This window comes from Varanus komodoensis, unplaced genomic scaffold (assembly GCF_004798865.1).
Source record: "Varanus komodoensis strain SLA01 unplaced genomic scaffold, ASM479886v1 scaffold1, whole genome shotgun sequence".
NCBI classification, from domain to species: Eukaryota; Metazoa; Chordata; class Lepidosauria; order Squamata; family Varanidae; genus Varanus; species Varanus komodoensis.
This window is the reverse complement of record NW_025335268.1, coordinates 30,488,220-30,507,934: the sequence shown is the minus strand read 5'-3', so window position 1 is coordinate 30,507,934 and position 19,715 is coordinate 30,488,220. Positions and strand designations below refer to the sequence as shown.

Below are 19,715 nucleotides of genomic sequence, written 5' to 3'. Positions count from 1 at the left end.
AAATATCTGAAGGTTGTCCAGCTTTGTTGTAAACTCTAGCCCATGAAAGTGCATGCTGCCATCAGTGTTTCAGTGTTAAAGTGCTTCAACGCTTTTGATCCTTTTCCAGGTTAAAATTCTTCCAGTAGCAACCAGTGTGGTGGTATGTACAACATCATTTGGTCTCCATTATGAAGTGGTGACTAAGGACAGGAAGGGTCTGCACACTTGACCAACATTATCAAATGGTGATGAAGTCTATGTGTATATATGTGAGGAGGGTGCTTCTGCAGCCTGCTCCTCCAAAGGCCTCTAGTAACATGATTAGTCTGTACCAAAAGAATTGCTGTTGGATTTAACACAAAATCACCACTGTCTTTATAGAACCAAGCATGTAGAGTACCTTGGCTCACAAACTTAATCTGTTCCAGGACTCTGGTCGTGACCCAAATTGGTCATGAGCCAAGTCAAATTTCCCCATAAGGTTCAATGTAAATAAGGTTAATCCGTTCTGTAACTATTTTTTTAAATCACAAAAATTTGAAGGGTGGGGGGAGGCAGGCGTGATCACGATCGCCACCTGATGCGGAGTTCGCAACACAAGGCAAAATTTTTCAGAAATTTCTGTTCGTGACCCAATTTGGTCGTGAGCTGAGCTGTTCATAAGCCTAGGTACCACTGCACTTATTCATAGGAAGTCTGAGAGAAATAATTGCTTGGATTACTGACATTCAAGATTTTCTCTTTCCTTTGCATCCTCACACTTCACCCTTCCTCTCTTTCCCCCATCAAATGCTATATTCCATAGAAGGTAGAATAAAGGAATGCAAGTGGAACAGACTAATCTCTCCCAATTTATGTCAAACACTCTAGCCTGCAGGCTCCACTGACTTAGTTGTGCTCCGAACACTGGTGAAAGTCATTGGTTCCAATATATTTGGGACTCGGAATTGTATCTTATAAACAATAGTTGCTCTTCAGTCTGAATTTCCTGTCTCTGAAACCCTCAACATGAACTTTGGTAAGGATGACAAAGAAGTAGAAGCACCTCAGAAACTATATGTAGATTATTAAATGATCGCTATTTAGCTATTTGTGGCCTGACTATTGCATATTTTTCTTGTTCTTATGGAAGAAAGAATTTCATCCTTCAGTGTAAAAACAGAACATTTCCAAAATGAAGGATGGTAGGCTCCGTTGCAAAGAGATTTCCTTGTTCTCAGCTCCATTCATTGTATATTCTTAAGAAGGATTCTGAAAGGTGGCAAATGGATGCAGATACTTCCAAGAATGAAGACTGTACAACTCAGCAGGCTGCAAAAGTTTCACCAGGACAGCCATCAACACATAGCACAACTGATGAAAACATGGTCCCTTCAGGCTGGGTAAACAGTACAAATGACTCCAGCTCTGAACTGTTGACATCTGTGCATGCTTCCTCAATCAGCAATATGTTGGGAAGGGAAGGTGACCTGGGCTACCCTCAAGCCTTTCTGAATGCTAAGCCACTGCATTATGTGGCCAACTTTATTCCTGCTCCTCATTTATTACCACCAACTCAGGCAGAAGTATTCCCTGCCAGGAAAAATGATGAAACCATGAAGATCCCAAGGTCTGCAGCAGCAGCAGCAGTAGCTGCTCCTTTGACAACTCAGGAAGGCATAGTCTATCAAACGAAGGAACAGGTGAGTCTGTACTCTCTTTAGAATACCTTGCATTCATTATGACTCAGATCCTGCAATGACTACACATCCTGCTGAGCAGCGGCTCTGATGATGAGATAAGAGTCTATTTAAAATGAGAACTAGAGGCTGCAATGGCAAATGCTACAGAATAAAACATAAAGCTTCCTTTGAGGTTGAAGCTGTGCCACTCTAGCCATTTTTCATATGCTGAGCATGGTGGTTAGCTGAGAGAAACAGCCAGCAGGGGCTGGTTAGCCGTGTGTACTGGCTCTGGGATGGGCACTCTGTGGCCCCTGGTGTGGCAAAAGCAACAGGAGTCTGTGTGCTGTAGGTTATAGAGTGTTAGACAGGAGAGGCCTGGATTCAAGGCCTTTGTCTGCCATCAAACTCATTGGGTGACCTTGAGCCAGCTGGGAGCTCTCAACATAGTGGATCTTGTGAGGCTGTTGTAAAAGTGAAAATGGAATAGCCTTGGAAGGGCAGAATACAAATGTGGAAAAGTAACTACCTGAGTCATTTGGGCATTATCTTTCTCCTCTTCTTGTGTATTCTCCATTTCCCTCATTTCTCTCTTCTTGTGCTTCATGTCATTCCCTAAATTTTGCCCAAGTTCATCTTTTTCTACAGTACAGGATTATGTTGCCTTTACAGTAATTTTTCCACCACAGGAAACCTAAACAATTAATGGGGAACAAGAGCTGGAAGGACCCAGTACTCCTCCATCCTGCTTGTGGGCTTCCTAGAGGTATCTGGCTGAGAACTGGTTTGGTCTTTGGTTTCATCCAGCAGGCCACTCTTAAATTCTTCTTCTTGGGAAATGTAGCTTTGTGACAGAGGCTGGGGAATCTTTAATAAAACTATCCGGGCTCTTGTGAAATTCAACAACTCTGAGGATTCTCTGTAGGAAACCATGGTCTCTTTTGGTATCCCAACTTTTTAATCTGACTTTGCCCTCATCTCTCCCCTCTTCTGTATCTTAAATCCTTGACTTGTCTAGTGTGAATTGTAGGTCTGCTGGAATATTATGTCACCTTAGTCTCCTGCATAGGATTTCTAGTCTACTACCAGTTATCCAAAGCACTCATTCACAGGACAGCTTCTGTTTCCCTGTGACTATCCCAAGTCCTATTGCTTTCAGTAGGGATTGCTTTTGTTCAGCTTTTGCTGGATTGTACTTGGTTGTGCTTGTTGTCTTCTGTTTTCAGATTCCAGGGGAGCAAGAACAGATAATGAGGGTTCAGATGGAGCAACTGCAACGGCTAGTAACTGAACAGCAGAAAATTATTACATTCTATAATCCAGGTACTGCAGGAAATGCTCTCTAATTATGTTTTCTTGCAGCAAATTGCATTATTTCTTATATACTTTCAGAAGGCTGTAAAATGACCAAAGGTAGCCGACTCATCTTTACCAAGAACATTGACTTTTAAACTCCTCAGAAAGTAGCAGGACTGATGCCACAAGGGATTTCAGGTAGAGAGAATAGATGACAGGTATTTGTGACATGAGTGGTATCTGCAAACAGTGTTTTGGTTTTATGTATGCAGACAATTTTAATGTCTGTGGAAATGTCACATGCCAAATATATATTTCTGCTGTTTGATGGCAGATGGGGGTGGGATAGTTTCACTGTGTGTGCATTTAGGAGTACACTTAAGAAAGAATACAGGGCAAAGATAGGTAGCTCCTATGGTACTGAGGGCTAAAAGGATATTGCTGCTGGTATGTGGGCAACATTCTGCTCAGATTTCCAGCCAAGAGTGTTATGCTAAAATCTCCGACTGCTTTCTGACTTGAAAAGTTTATTAGGCCCCTCAGGGGTTCTCTAGCCAGAAAAAATACCAAAAAGATGCAGGTTCTTTCACAGATTCTATATGCTTGGTACTCTGGGTCATGGCCAAAAAGAAAAAAGTGCTTTCTCTGAGTACAGAGTCAGTTTATTAATATGTTCTGACTGTAGAATTCATTGAATGTTAGAGTTGCAAGGAAACTTGAGCATTCCCTAGTCCAACCTCCTGCTTAGTACAGGGATCTTGCAACTACAACAGATCCCTATAACTATATGTCCAGTCTCTGCTTAAATCGCTTCAACTGAGAGGTCACCAGCTCATGAATCAGCCTGTTCCACTATAGAACAGCTTTCCCAGCAGAGCACCAGGGAGATTCTTTTTCTATCAGAAATCTTCTTTGCCATTTCCACCTATTGGTTCTGTTCCTGCCTTCTGGAGCAACACAGAATGCTCGTTCTGTCTTCTACATGGCAAGCCTTCAGATAGTTGAAGGCCACAATCATATCTCCCCCGACCATCTCTTTTCTAGGCTAAACATAGGGCCTGGCTTCTAGACCCCAGCCTATCCAGTTGTCATCCATTGCCACACTAATTATTGTTGCTGGTTTGGTTTGTTGTAGGATTTTCCCTTTCTCCTGGTATTCCTCCCCACCTACTTGCTATGATCCCATCACTTCCAGGACTCCCAGCTGCTTTATATCCTGCCCAACTCCCTCTGGAGAATTATTTGCAAGCTGAGGATAAGAGCTGCTCACAAACACATCCCTTAACAGTGAAGCATAACTTTCAGCAATGTGCCACAGGAACCTCAGCAAGCAGCAGCTTCTTCAAAGCTTCAAAGGAACACCTTGAACCTCATGAAACAGGTGATACTATAAATGAATGCTGCAATCCTGTGCATCTTCCCTTATCACTAAACACCCACTGTAAAATAACTGTACTTAAGCTTATCCCTCCCTGTGTGAGGATGTGTTTAATGCCAGTTATGTATACATGGTGTTATAGGGCAAAACCGGATTCATAAGCCACATGGACCATTACTTCCCTTCTCTCTTCCTTCTTGTAACATGTAATAGTAAAACTAAAACTCTGTGTAAGACAGCTGTGGGGGAGTTTAGAGTATGGTAATATTAGCAGGTTGGGGGACAGGTGCTGTGTAATAAGAGGTTCTTCACGTGTGAGGTCTTTCCAGGCTTCTACCTACCTTGGGGAATATTTTGAACAGCCCTGCCCCCATCCCATTTTCGAGAGGCGAGGTGCAAAGTTGGTCCTTTTCAGACAATCAAAACCAGACATCTGCATGCTTTTGTAGGGCTGCAGGATTACAGGGTTTTTTGATCAGCTGGACCAACTATGCATGCACATTTTGTACATGAGTACAGATGATACGCAGTGGATGGAAAAGCACGTAGGTCATGTAAGGAGAGGTAGTAATCCTGCTTTCCCCATGCACAGCACTCTCGTCTTTTGATGGTCCAAATTAACATCAGTTGTCATTTTCCATATGGGAGTTTCCTCGCTGATTCTCAATGAAGCCTCCATAAAATTGCATGGAACTCTGTACAAATGAATGCTCCCTCATCTACTTAGGATAGCATCACAACTTTGGTTTGAAAAAAGAATCTCTTACATCTATAGGAATAAACATGGAAGTGTTATCTCAAAGTCATGAAATCTTCACAGAAAATATTTCCAAACAGAATCCAGAGGAAGATAAAAAATTTGCAGTGGAAGGTGATGATAGGCACATGTGTCTGTGAGTGCTTTTTTACTGGCCCTTTTTCTGGATTTGGCATCTTGTGCTCACTTCCTGATGACAGAAAATTCATCATGGTCTCAATTCTAAACCTGCTGACTTCCTCCTTTCTTCTTGCCTTTTCAGACCTGATCTGTGCTGGGTATTTCTGTTCTTCATCAGAACTGAACTGCCAGCCTAGTCAATGTGGGTGGGCAAAGTTGGAGTCTTGCATTTTTGAAAGGAAACAAACTCACTCACTCATTCCTACACTCCTTTGTTTCTGGCTTTGTACAAAAGCAAATAATAGGTTAGAATTTGAGAAACAGCTTATGGAGAGGCAAAATCCATGAGCTGCAATGGCTGATGGTTGCCCCCACCCCCCACTGTGTCTGTGAGTCAGGCTTCAGCAGAGTGATCACAAACCTCAGGAGTGGCAGTTGTCTTGGGCACCGTGCTACAGTCCTTCCTTCCAGGCGCCTGGGGCAAGGAGGGGGCGGAGGAGGGAGAAAAACAGGACAACTCTGACTCCCAATAGCAGCCATGCAATGGAAGTAGCTCTAATAGCTGCCTTGTAGGTACCCCTTAGTTTTTGCTGCTGGTGGTGGTTGTCTTCTCCCACACAGTGCTTGCAAAGCAACTGATTTCCAGGCTCTGCAGCACTGTGGAAATAAGAGGATGCTAAGACATGATGGGGGAATCCCGCACCTGCACCAGATCTCCCCAGAGGTTTGCAAAACAGCAAGATGTCTGGTTCATATGCAAACCTGTGAAACCTGGTGCAACAGGAAGTGCCTCCTCCACCTTTAGAGCTTGAAAAAGTGCACCAGTGAAATCTTAACATACTAGCACATGAATGTATTATACTTCTTGTGCTTTAGGGCCACAAAGAAGCACCCAAAGCTTCAGGTTTAACCATTCTCTGCTTTGGGGTGGCCTCCTTAAATGAACTCCCTGCTCTCTACCTGAGTGATGCCCTGCTGACTGCCTTGTGGTGGTTAAAAAAGTAAGTGTGTATGTGTGTAATTGGTGAGTTCATAACAAATGGAAAAAAAGAAAAAGAGCAAGTAGTTGCTTTCTTCATGTCTTCATTCCCCAGCCCTTCCCCAGCTGCTTACAGTCATCTTCCACCAGCACTTTCCTGCACCATGGAGCCAGGCCTGTGAAATCAGTGCGTCGTCATTTTTTAAAAATCCCACCTAGAGCTATGCATGAAAACTTAATTGCCTCAGCACTTCTTGAATGCACCTTGGTTGTGATACCTTATGCTACCAAAGCAGGCACCACATTTGAGGGGGCTCCAGACAAGGTGTCTTTCAGTCCCCTGACAAGTGCCCTCCTTGGAGGACTCTCTTCAGTTTTGGTATCCATCCCGGGCTGCATCTGATTGCTGCAGGAAAAGAAGCCAAAGCGGAAACATGTGGTGTGAAGATGAGTTCTCTGATTATGCTTCAGAGAGTTGAGTGGAAGCATAGTCAAGGATGCAGAACATCTGTCAGGCTGAGGGCCAAAGCCAGTGTTGTAGTTGCTCTCAGGGGCTGGGCTGAAGGTGAAAGGGCAGGGCAAAAGCAAAAGGGATGAGCCCAGAATTCCAGAAAGGGTAACATAATTGAGCTTTTAGTTCTTCTCTTAGTAATTAAGCCTCAGGAGCTTTACAAAGGGATAAAAATGCCGAAAGCTGAGAAATCACTAAACAGTAGATGGCAGAGAGAAAGGGGAAGGGAGCATGGCCTTCTGTGGAGCGCCAGAGCGTTGGATTTGACCCTTGGGACTGAGCTTCTGTGTCACCAGTTTGAATAAGCATTTTTCATATAGTTTCCCTTTTAATACTGGAACATTATTGCCTGTTTCTCCTTCCCCCCTCCTCTAAAACACTAACCCATAGATAAGGTATTTCTTCTTTTGCTCCCTTACTGAAGCATCTGGGCCTGAAAACCTGCCATGTGTTGCAGAAGAAAATGGGGAAGACCAAATAGATGAAAATGCTTCTTTTTCTCCCTTTGGACAAAGAATGAACATGAGAACTCAAAATGCAGATGACAGGTGAGGGAAAATCATATATTAAGTAGATCTATAAAAATTCTACCATAAAAATTATACTCTGTTGAGGGATGGCTTTTGAAAGGATTGATTATCTGGTACAAATACTCTTTTTAAGGAAAAGTTCATATGGGGTTCATCCCATTTTACTTTTTTAACAATCCTGTGAAATTGGCTTTACTAAGAGATGGAGAGTAGCCAGGAATCACCTGGTGAGCTTTATGGATGGGCAGGAATTTGAATATTGGACCACTCCATCCAAATGCAAGACAACCTAGTTCTATGAACATTGTTATATGAATAGCCTTCAGCCAGCTCAATGTACCTCAGTCAGTATTATAAAAGCAGCTGTGCATGAGGGTGTCAATAAATAGCACAATGATGAAAACCAGAACATCTTTAAATCAACTGCAAGATGCCCACTGGCACTTCCTTTATAAGTGTCTTGCTATTTCCCCTTACAAACCTAATTCCAACAGACTAACTTTTGGCTGTTACTCTTCATAAAAACAAAAGGCTGTCAAATACATCAGTTCATATCTGCTTTATTATTTTCCTAGACCAATCCGACCTGGAATTGGAGTGAAACAGAAAACATTTCAAGAATTTGTTGAGGAGCAACTTAAATTTGATTCTGAAAGAATGGGGAAACAGAAGCAGGTACTTTAAGTTGTATTTAAAAATGAACCCATCTTGGAGGGTTTAATGAGGAACTATGGTGGCCCAAGCTACTAAAGGTGCAATCCTCTGCAAGATCACACACACACACACAAACCCACAACTCCCAGCATGCCCCAGCTAGCTTGGCTTGTGTAGGATTGAGCCTAAAGCTGTCTATATCTGATAGGATTTTTTTGCTGGCATGTATGGTGAGCTAGTGTGTGTCCACATTTACCCCTCTTCTCCAAAGGTAGTTACAGCTGTGATTATCCTACTCCTGTTGATGGTATAATGGAAGTTTACAGGGTATCCACTTTTGTTACTAGTAGATGTTGCTCATGTTCATATGGAAAAGAGTTAATGGCTGTCCCCAAATTCATGGTTTTGGGTGACAGAATGGGAACGAAAATGGCCTATTCATGTCTATACTCAAGAACAGCAAAAATGGTGGTGGCACTTTCTGTGATGTATCCTTTGCAGGGTGAGTCAGGAATTACAGCACTAGATGACCCTATACCACTAGACCTTGCAGCATCTGTAGTTCCAGCGCTAACTGCACCCTGAAGCAGTGCCTAGTGCTTTTACACCTTTAAAACAAAACCAATAACTTCTTGGAAAGAGAATGAAAGACATTGGGGATTTCTCCTAAACTTGACATCTCTGTGCTGTGTCAAGTTGCTCACAGCTTGAGTTCCTAGAAATGTGCCTGGTGGAAGATAGAGGTCCTCACTGCTCCATGCAACCCATCCAAATAAGGACTGCAGCCTTCTCATCATTCATGCTGCTGTTAGGGTTGGACTATGAGACCCAGACTGTCCTCAAATGGTCTATTTCCCAGGGTACTCTCCAACCTGACAGTGCTTATGGACTCATTTTGCCAAGGCTAGACTTTTGTGCCCTGGTGAAATAACAACAGATTGATCAGGAAAGGCAGGGAATGGGGGTGGGGGGAGAGTCCAACTCCATATCAGTGACTGGAGAAACAAAGACAGCAACATCTTCACCATAATGGCCTGCCAAGTGACAGCACAGGGTGGGGGGTGGGTGGAGTGGCAGGGGAGGAGAGTAAGCTGGTAAACCAAAGGCAGAGGAAGGGATGCCAGTGATGTCAGCAATGTCTGTCCATATAGGCTGTTTTCAGCTTCCACTGTTGCCTCAGTTTATCAAATCAGTGACAGAGGCAGCAGCAATTCTTGTCCATCTACCTGTTGTGGGTGAAAATTATGCAGTTATACATCTGCCTCTCAACGCTGAAGATTAGGAAAAATCCCCACTGTGTTCGATTCTGGCTTCATCCACCAGCATTTCCTTTGGCCAAGCCTGAGAAGCAGCAAATGCAACAGGGAAAGATTAGATATCCTTGTTTGCCTTGAGGCATTTAGCTCTGGTCCTTACCCTCCAGTAACTAAGCCTGAAATCCTACTTCACTCTGGCTTTACCAGATTGTAGATCACTGTGTGAACTTGATTTCAGTAGGACTTAATTCTAGGTAGCTGGCCATGTGGCCTCCCCTACAGAGGACCATCCTCTATTCAAAGGGGTGCTAGAGAACTGTCCTTCATTTGAAGCGATTCTCTATTCAAATTGTTATCCTGTCCAATTCTGCTTTAAAATTAAACATCCAAAGAACTGTCGTGAGATGTACTGTATTTCTATTTAAGCTGGTATTTCAGAAATGTACTTTTATTTTTATAAATGAAAGAACACACACAATTTTATACAAAATAGTGTATAAATAGTGTCTTTTTGGTGAAGCAGTTCCTCTTTTTGGGGTGATTGTTAAGTATTTGCATAATGACCACTGCAAGGGTCATGCACAATTTTGAAAGACACAGAGTATGCTTTGTACAGGATTCCTTGCTGACTTCTGTGTGTAGGCAATCTGCAATGAGGAATTCTTATATACACATGAAGTCTTTTCCTTCATAGAAGAAAATGGGGAACTTCTCCATTTATAGAGCTTTAAATTACATACCCCATTGGTAAATTAAGGATCCAGTCCTATGTATGTCTGGACAGAAAAAAGTTCTGCAACTCACAGCATTTCCCAGCTAGCAGGAAATGTTGGCAGGAATTTTTCTGTTAGAACATGCATAGGTTTGTACCCAAAATCACCTAGAATAGATTCAGAATATAATCCAAAGATATACAGCTCCTGACTCTGGAGTCAGAAAGTTTTGAAACACCAGTGGAAGATGTTTAAGGTTTCACATGCATAATAGTATTCATTGTTAATTTATAGTATTGTCTTATTAAATTTTTCTACATTATTATATCACAACTTTATTTGCAGAATGCCTGTGAGGCTAAAGTGACTGCACGGAAGTCATTTCTCAAGTGTGGAGAAGGCACAGCAAGACTTCTAAAAAATAGAAGGAACCTTGGCAAGAAACCAGCCAAAACTTTCAGAAGAGTCAGCTTTGATTGCCAGAATCATTTCACATGGCCTTCTCAATGGGATATGGGAAAACCTTTGGGAAAACACCCACAATTAAAAAGGTGGGTTAGTAGCCCAACAGTGCTGTTCTTGGATGATAAAAATGCAAATTGTATCATTTCCAGGGATGATAACAAGCGTCAGCTTAATAATCATGAGCAAAGCATGGAAGAAAGCCATCACACTGGTGGATATGATGGTGAAGAGATGGTAAACAAGAAGGGATTTGATGGTGAAGAGGCAGTAAATGAAAAAGAATTTGAGGTACCATCTCAGATGAACTGGTCCAAATGTTCCCAGAAATGCCATGGACAAAAAAATAATATTAAAGCAAAAGTGTGTGCAAAAACTGAAGCCTCGTGGCCTATTTCTCAAGAACATTCTGGCAGAGAGGACAACAGGTCCATAGAACCTAAGATTCCATTGCAGCTTATAGGGGACATAAAGAACAGTGTATCACAGGTAGCTAGAAGGCCTATGAATGCTTCACCCAATGTCACTGAGCTTCAAAATTTAGAAATCACCCTAGCCAATCAAGAGGATCAGAATCATGGATATCAGGTTATTCAAGATGTGAATAGGGTCAAGCAATGGGGAAATGAATATTGTGTCACTGCAGATAAAAACCCAGAAATAACTGTAGAAATTATCCCTGAGTTTAAAAAAGTCAATGATCAAATAGTAAAAGCTATGCATAAACCAGATAGAAAGCAGGCGACCACATTTGCTAATTCACAAACTAGACACTGTAACGGTGCAGAAGCAGCTAACAGATGGAAAGAGAATCTCTCTAGTGAGTCGGCCTGCACATCTTCTGATAGTGAAGATGAATCTAAATCCCACTGCTGTCAGTATCCCTGGAGGCCTAACACCCACAGAGCAGTGAGCACAAGCAAGAACATGGATATTTCTGAAGCTGACTATGCCACTGATGAGCCCAGTGAAGCAGAAGATCCTTCGCTGAAAAGTAGTAGAAAAACACGTGCCAAGACATTTGGTGCTCAGGAGCTAACAGGTCAACAGGGAACCTCCTCCACTGCAAGCAGCAGCAGCAGTGAATCTAGCCTCAGAAGCAGGAGCTTGAGATATGGAAAGACTCTTTCTTCAGTTAGAAAATCCCAGTTTCATCAATCACAAGCAGCAAGAGGAAGAAAAGAGCCTGAAACACGGAGTAATCTGTGTGACAGTGAATTGAGTTTGCAACCTCCTTCCTTGACAAGAAATCTTGTAGCTAGCCTCTTCCCTGTTTTCAAGAGCAAAGCAAATCTAGAAGGTAAGAGAATTACACTAGGTAAGATAACTTTAAAAGGTAAATGTTGGCTTTACTTCATAACCAGTTAATTCAGACTCTATTCTTCAAGAACATAGAAATATCCCAGGTGGCTGGTTGTCCCAAGGCTGATTCAGTATGAGGCCATGTTGCTGTAAATGGAATCAGTTCAACCTGACTCACAAAACCATGGCTTGAACTTGGTTTGTAAACCACGTTTTCCCCTAACTATGGTTCCTGTTATGTTTAAACTTGACATGCTGGTTTCTTCTGTTGTTTTACCCCTTTAGCTGGAACATGAAGTCATTGAAGGGTAAAAAGGCTCTTGCTGGCACTTTCACAGAGCCTGCCTTCGCTCCTTCCCTCCTTAGTTTGCCTGCCAGTGCCCCTCTCTTCATTGCTGATCCCTTGCTGGCTTGGGTACCTGACCCCACATCCAGTTTGTGAGAGGGAAAGTGAAAAGGAAGTAAAAGGCACAAAGGGATTGCTTAATCTACCATGGGGGGAAATCTCTGAAGGAGCAAAGTCAACACAACAGCATTGTTTTAAGAATTCACTGCACCATTTTAAGCTCCTCTGTCTTTTCCTAATTAATGGGCTTTTTCTACTGTAAGAGAGAAGATGGAAGAAGTAGTGGGAAAAAGCAGGTATAGGAATAGAGGGTGACATCACATAGACCTCTCAGTTTACTTCTGTGAATGAAGCAGAGCGATAGCATGATAAAAGCCTTATGTAGAAGCACTCTTTGTTGATCTAAAAGTGACCTGAGGAGCAATTCCAAACGATCTGGGTTGTGCCTTCATGCTGCTCTCTGATGTATTTTTCATTAAATTTGCAAAAAAAAAAGGATAAAAATGAATGAATGAATGAATGAATGAATGAATAAAATATATTGAATACTTTTCCTCTATGTGCAGCCCTGCTTCAACAGTTGGGTGTGAAAAGTGGTAAAATGAAAATGCCTATCTTGTAGCATAAGCACCTCCTGGTTATGTGGGATTTCTGTGAAATTTGCATCCTAGCACTTAACTTGAGAGTCAGCTTCTGTCAGCTCTGTTTATCCTTGGGCACTTGGAGTAGCATTCCTTGCTCATCCATTGCCTGGCAGTTCTGGCATCTTCTGTTGAAGATGGAACCCAGGACTTGCAGCAGTCTGAGGCCAGGGGGATGAAGTAGGTGTCTTCATTGGTTAAGGCAGTCTTCAGTTGGCTGTCCAAGAAAATTGTAATGAGAGATGAGGGGTAGTTCAGCCGCACTGGCAGCAGTGGAGAACCTTCTGAAAAATAAAATCTTTCAGAGTCACTGCCCACAAACAAACCATTGTGGAGCCCAGAATGATGCCATGCTGAGGACCAAAGCAGACATAACTTTAAAGACAGAGCTTGCAACTATGTCTTCCGGTATGCTTTACTCTAAAGTAATGGCAGGAATCTGGAGTCTAGCATGGAGGATGCATTCGCCTGCTGTGGTCCCGGTTCAGATGGAGCAGGCGGTGCCTGCAGTGTTATTGCCAAATAGAGATCCACTTGCTTTTATTTATAAATAGCACGAATTTGGCATTTGTGGCAACCTTTTTATTTTTTTTAACAGAGGGGAGGGTGATGCTGGGAATTATTAGGACCAGATAATCAAGTAGTGCTGGGTTGAGTTCTCAGTTTGGCTTTTTAAAAAATTGTATTGCATGCCTGTGCATTTATATAACCGTTCAGTCACTCAGGTGCAATCCTACGATGTTCCTGTATGTTAGGGCTAAACTAGGCCTGATCTTAACAGGAGTGCAATGGACATGCCTGTTTTTTGTTACAAGATATTTTTTTTATCAGATTTATATTTATTAGCAAAAATGACTGCTGTCACGAATAGTCACTGTGTTTATTCTGTGTACATTTTGCTTACATTGATCTATCACAGATTGTACCTCTTGTTCTGGACCCACCATTACCTTCCCCCTCTGTGTGCGATATTTATGGTTTATTACAATATATATAATCCACTTTCTCTCTCACATACAGAGTAAACTGAGAGCAATGCTTCATGCATCTAATGTAGTAAAGTCTGGAGTGTGGAAGTTTATGCCATAGTAAATCTGTTTGTCTTTAAGGTGACTCACAACTCTCTTGACTGCTGTAGTATGACTACAATAGTCTCACTCAGGAAGGATGGTCTTATCAGACACAGATTCAAGCCATTCCCCACTGTTAGCTGTGCTAGCATCAGTCTGTTGCTTGCTTGCTTGATTCATATCTTGCCTTTCTTCTAAGAAAAATGGCATTCAGTTATGCAGTCTGCCTCTTAGGACACATATTAGGACATCTGTATGCAGTGATGCAGTTAAGTTATTTTAGACCCTGGACTTGTGGTCTTATGTAGCCTGCTTTCTTTAGATAGTCATATATAACTTCACTTGTGAGGCACGCATCTGACTTTTCTCCTCCACTCCCCACCTCCATGATTCTGTGTTTTATAGCTACTTTTATATGCTTCTTTTATTGCAAATGAACCAAAAATCAACCATTAAAAACTGCTATTCAATATATATATATATATATATATATATATAGAGAGAGAGAGAGAGAGAGAGAGAGAGAGAGAGAGAGAGAGAGAGAGAGAAAGAAAGTAATACTTGGAGCATGAACAGCTTCGTTTTTTACACTCAATTCAACTTCAGGAATACAATGAGGTTTGCTTCTGCTGCCTTCATCAGCTGCCACTTTCCTTTTAGGAAGAGTTTGCAGGCTGCAGACCCTGGACCTTGGCCCCAAGGTCCAACTAGGCCTAGTTTCACCCCTCTTTGTTATTGGGTTTATTTTAAGGATTGTGTGCAGTCAGGAAATTTTAAAAAGTATGCCCTGTGGAGCAAGTGGCAAGTTCAGTAAGAGAAAGCATCTTCTTTGCAGCTGCAACAAGATCCGCATTCAGCTACATGATCTGGCTGCTGGAAATCAGTATCTCAACAACAGTTTTTCAAAGCAAGCATGTTTTTTGCCTGTGTGGGGATAGAGAGGTGGGATAATTGGCTTGAGGTGTATGCCCTTTGCCTAAGATGTCTGCTATTTTGTGTTGGCAAACATTTTGGCTCCCCAAGCACGCAGATACTCTCCAAACATCTTGACTGTTGATTGCCCATAGGATTGTTGAATTTGCATGAGTACTGCAGTCTGCACATCTAGTGTCTGCAAGACATGTGTGGTGATGCCTTCACAGAAAGTAGAATTGCATCTTGCAGACCGATTTCTTATCTAACCCAGACTGTGTGACTGAGACAAGCATGCAGACAACTTCCTACAAACGTATTGGACAAGATGCTACAGTTATAAAGCGGGTTGCATAATAGTTTCTGTTTTACACAGTGTTTCTCATTTTCAAAGCTCTCTGTAATCACTTGTGTTATATTAGTAACCTGCATATGCATTTACACATACAGTTTTTTCAGGACAGTTTGTGGCTTGAATTAAGTGTGATAGTGTTTTAGGTTACCTCCACACTGTATCGTGTTTTGATAGGTACACCAGACAAGTGTTGATAATTCTAATAGTTGATCTGACTACCATTTTTGTACATAAGTAGCCAATCACAATGAATGTCTTTGCAGAGCAAGTTCAAAAAATGCCTATGAGAAAGTTAGAGGAATGTGAGCAGGAGGTTCTAGTACATCATGGAGAAACCTCTCTGTTAGTTCAGATGAAAGAAGAACAAGCCAAAGCAATGGATTTTCTTAGGTAAGAAGTTTGTTTGTTTGTTTGTTTACTTGATATCCATTTAGCAGGGGATGTAAATCCCACTGTTCTGAGGTTAGCTTTTTGTAATAATTTGTGTATATTGGAGCATTGCTATTCAGCTTTCTAAAACTATGCCGGTAATGCTTAAAGGCTCTTACAATAAAATGCATATAGAACAATTTAAAAAACAGATAAAAATAGATTAAAAGATTAAAATTACATTACAAAGATATTAGAAGGACAACTGGTCCCATCATGCGCAATGTCAACACCCACTGATTCCAGGCATTGATCCAAGACTTTCAGAACCACACCTGACCTGGATGTCACAGTGAAATAGAATTGGATGTGATCAGTACACTGATGATGGCAACATGCCCTAATTCTAAGTAGAAACGCACACCCTCAATTTGCAGAGCTGATCCAGAATCAACATGATTGTCCTCCCCCAGTCTTTTTTCTAGTAAGGGTCATCCATCAGGGCAACCAAGGGCGATTCTGTCCTAAACCCAGTTCAGAATGGGTCTAGATAACCTGCTTTCTTCAGATTCAGAGAATCTGAGTATTCTATAGGTTTCAGAAACTGAGTCCCCTGGAAAAATGCAAAAACAAGGAAACCCTGAAACTTTGGAATGCAATGGTAGAATTTGGGAAGCCTCGGGGTACAGGCTTCTTCAAGAGTAGATGCACTGCCTCCTCCAAAAGAATGGCAGGCACTATTTCCTCATGCTTTTCCACAGCCCTGGAACCAGCTGGTCAACTCCCTCTTCTCTTGCTAGATCCAGGTAGGCAGGACTGAGTCATTACCAGTGCCTTGTTCCCATTCTCAGGTCTCAAAAGCAGAAAAAGATCCCACAGCTCTAAACCAGATGGCACATATTGGGGTCTTAATCACATATATTTAGTCCTTGGAGGCAAGAGTGCATGCTTACGGAGGGTCCCAGCATCTCCATTTACCAGGCTCTTAGGAAGACAATAAGGGCGCAGACCTTTGCCTGCTTGAGATCCTGCATGCATGGAACTCCTGCTCTTTTATCAGCATCTCATTTATTTTTCAACAGAAAACAAATAAGCCAGTATGAGGCTATGAGGCCTCAGAAGCTGCATCCCCTGGAAGAGTGCAAAAGTGGAAAATCTCTGAAACAGCAGAAAGAAGAAATACAATTTGAGAAGTATCCAAAAATAATAAAAGAGGAGGGAGAGTCACAGGAAATACAAGTAAGTTGCATTTTATGCTGCAGCGTGGCTGAGGACCTTAGTGTGGTCTTTCAAATGAGTGTAGTGATTGTTCTCTTTTTTGTTTAGGGGACTTTGCCCAAATTTGAGAACAATCTGGTATGAAACCACAAAACAACACAGAAGCAGGAGGAGGTGAAATGATTAGCAGAGAGGATTACAGTGGTAGGGCCCATGGCTTTATAAAGTTCTGGCTGCTGCCACTGCTAGCTAGCATCCTTCCAGTGAAGTTCAAGCTTTAAATCTGCTTTAAAAGAAAGAGAAAGGACAAAGAAAAGGCAACCTTCCTCAACCCCACTGGAATGGCATGGCTTCTCCCCACACAAAACTATTCTGAGGGTTGAATTGTGATCCATAAAATGGAAGTGAAATGGCTGCTTCCATTTGCCACTTGTGAATTGGATGTGGGTGGCTGTATCAATTCACTCCTGCCTAGTGGCTAAGCAAGGGCCTTTTATTAAGGCTGATAAGTTCCATGTAAAGCAGTGGAATTCATTATGATGAGAGCCAGTGTGATGTGATGGCTAGAGTGTTGGACTGGGGACCCAGGAGATGCAGCTGTGAAGCACACTGGGTAACTTTGGGCTAGTCACTCACTCTCAGCCTAACCTACCTCACAGGGTGGTTGTTGTGAGGATAAAGTGGAGCTGTGTGAGCTGCTTTGCAGAAGAGGAAAAAGGGTTGGATATAAATGCAGTGTGACCACAACAGCAGCAAGAGCTGTTATTGGGATCGGGGAGCAAAGCATTGAATTAATAGATGATTGTTTCAGGCCAAATTATCTGGTTGTCAGGTTAACTTAGTGCCTGCACTGTGTGTTTCATACTGTGATTCATGCTTTGTTGGAATATCGGTGCATGTAAGTGCACAATGGATAGGTAGAAAGGGTAAGGAGGGATGGCCAAGCAAGCTCCATAAAGACCTACCTAGAGAAGGCCTGGAATGTTCAGATCTGGCCTGTACAGAAACAAAATAAAGTCTTTAATCTTTTCTTCCCTCTTGAAAAACCTGTCCTCTTAATGACAGAAGTTAAAGCAGCAAATAGCAGGGCTGCAGGAGGAATTCAGAAGAAATGAAACGCACTGGCATGTTGCCCATGTAGAGTTAAGAAGTCAGGTTGAAGCACTGACCAAACACAACCTGGAGCTTCAAGATGAGCTCAAAGTCTCTGAGCATCAGAAGATGGAAGCAGAAGGAAAACATGGCGCTATGGATGCAGTTATTCGAAAAACAGGAACACCGGTACTATTGGCAGAACCATTGTTTGTGCTATGCAGCTTATTTGAATCAGTGACCCTCCCTGCCAAACTGTACCACTCACTGGGGAAGGATTGTGTCTCTAGGATGTTGCTTCCTGGAGCAGACTGCCAAAATTTCCCCAAAAGGATGGGAATAGCTGGCCACTTTTCTCTCCCTTGCTGCTCCACTCATGAGTAGGGATGGGATCTTGCCCAGAGAAGGCACAGGTGGGAACCTATAAAAAAAGCAATATTGTGAAAGCTTGCCCCTACTTTTCCCAGCAAGATAGCAGCTGGTACATATGCGGCCTTAAATTTGCTGACTTTTAAAAAATATGGGCATAGTTGGATATAAATATAATACATAAATTAATACAGAGAAGAATACTTGCTGCCTTGCACATATGTGACACAGTCTTGATTGTTACTCCATCTTAATTTCTTTATCAGGCTTTGACAGCTTTTTTGAGAGGGACATCCTCTGAAGAGACTTTGGAAGAAAGACCTGTGCAAGCAAGCCATAAGAGCCCTGACAACATGAATTTAGGAAGGAGAACAGTACTGGATGAATTGACTGCTAGAGATAGGAATGCCCAGGTAAGACATGCAATCTTGATGTGCAAAGAAATTAAAAAAGGCTTCCAGCATTCGTGTAATCAGTACAGAGCTGGTGTGATATAGCAAATAGCCAAGGAGCCCAAACATCAAATCCTAGTGTGGAATTAAGGTTGGTGTTGTACAGCGGCTAAAAGTTATGAATTAGGACATTGTCCATTTGAATCTTGCTTCTGCTGTGAATTTACTAGGCAGCCTTACCTGTGCATCTCTCATTCCCTCTAGCTGCAATATGGGGGGTGATAAAATTTCATTTTATGCTGTGATCAGACATCATAGTGGCTATTCCTGGGTTGTTTGGCCCAGCAGTTGAGGCAGGGAGCAGAGTGTACAAGCCACATCATTTCTACTTTCCTGTTGTTTCCTGGGTTGTGTGTTGATGTGCAAATGCAGAATCTTTGGATTGTTTAAGCAAAAGTGTTTTATGTTTTCTAGGCAACAAGTGCACTACAGAAGTCTGAGTCACTGAAATCTGCAACAGGAGAAGCAAGAGTGAAGAGCCCATCTAAAACCCTTTATAGCAGAAGTGCACCTCCCTCAGGCCGGAGGATGCCCCATCAAATGCCATTTGAACAACATAAAGTAATGTGGATTCACTGAATAGCTGTGTTTCTTTAGCATTTATATTTTATCTAGTTTCCCAAGGTGCTTTGCCTTATGTCTCTGCAACATGGAACCTGGCTCCAGATGGCTACTGCCCTTGAAGAAAGCCTAGATAGGAACTGTAGCAAGAGAGAGAGAGAGAGTTGCTACTCAGCATGCCTAAACCTTATACAGGAGTAAAGCAAGAGCTGACAACGAACAGGCTGTGTTGGCATGCAATGCTATAGTGTATAGTTTATATTAACCATGGGTTGTTGCAATTACTGTTGCAGAGACAACAAACAAACATGACCTTATTTTCCCTATTTTAGGTTTGCTTTTCCTCAGCCCATTTTGCCAGCCTTCAAAACATTTTCATTTTCAGGTTACTGTCAGAGGCCAGACTGCAGTATAAACAGGCTATAGATTTTAATAGATTTCAAAGCCAACAACGTACCAGAACTTTCATTTGTGGGTTGTAGGTAGTTAGCAAACCATGGTTTGTTTGTGGGGATGGTTTGGACACAACAAACCAGATTTCAACAAATCACACCGTGACTTAATGTTATGTATGAACCAGGACTAAAAAGTGACATGTGTGAGGATTTATATAGCTGCGGATCTTTCCCTGTGCAAGTTGCCTGTTAGAAGCAGAGAAGATGTGCTAATGGAAGAAAAGCCTGCATTACTTTCATTTTCACTTGTCACCACTATGTCTAGGCACATTTT

At 42.2% G+C, this 19,715-nt stretch overlaps 1 protein-coding gene across 1 annotated transcript; it reads left to right on the top strand.

Annotated features, from left to right (window-relative positions):
• The first annotated feature begins 1,163 nt into the window (after positions 1 to 1,163).
• Positions 1,164 to 18,119, top strand: LOC123024254 (centromere protein J-like). The gene is made up of 9 exons (XM_044432154.1): positions 1,164 to 1,664; positions 2,870 to 2,966; positions 7,109 to 7,232; positions 7,790 to 7,889; positions 10,183 to 11,599; positions 15,189 to 15,315; positions 16,377 to 16,533; positions 17,578 to 17,793; positions 18,072 to 18,119. The coding sequence occupies exons 1-9, from the start codon at positions 1,164 to 1,166 to the stop codon at positions 18,117 to 18,119; spliced, it is 2,787 nt and encodes a 928-aa protein (XP_044288089.1).
• The last annotated feature ends 1,596 nt before the right edge of the window (positions 18,120 to 19,715 follow it).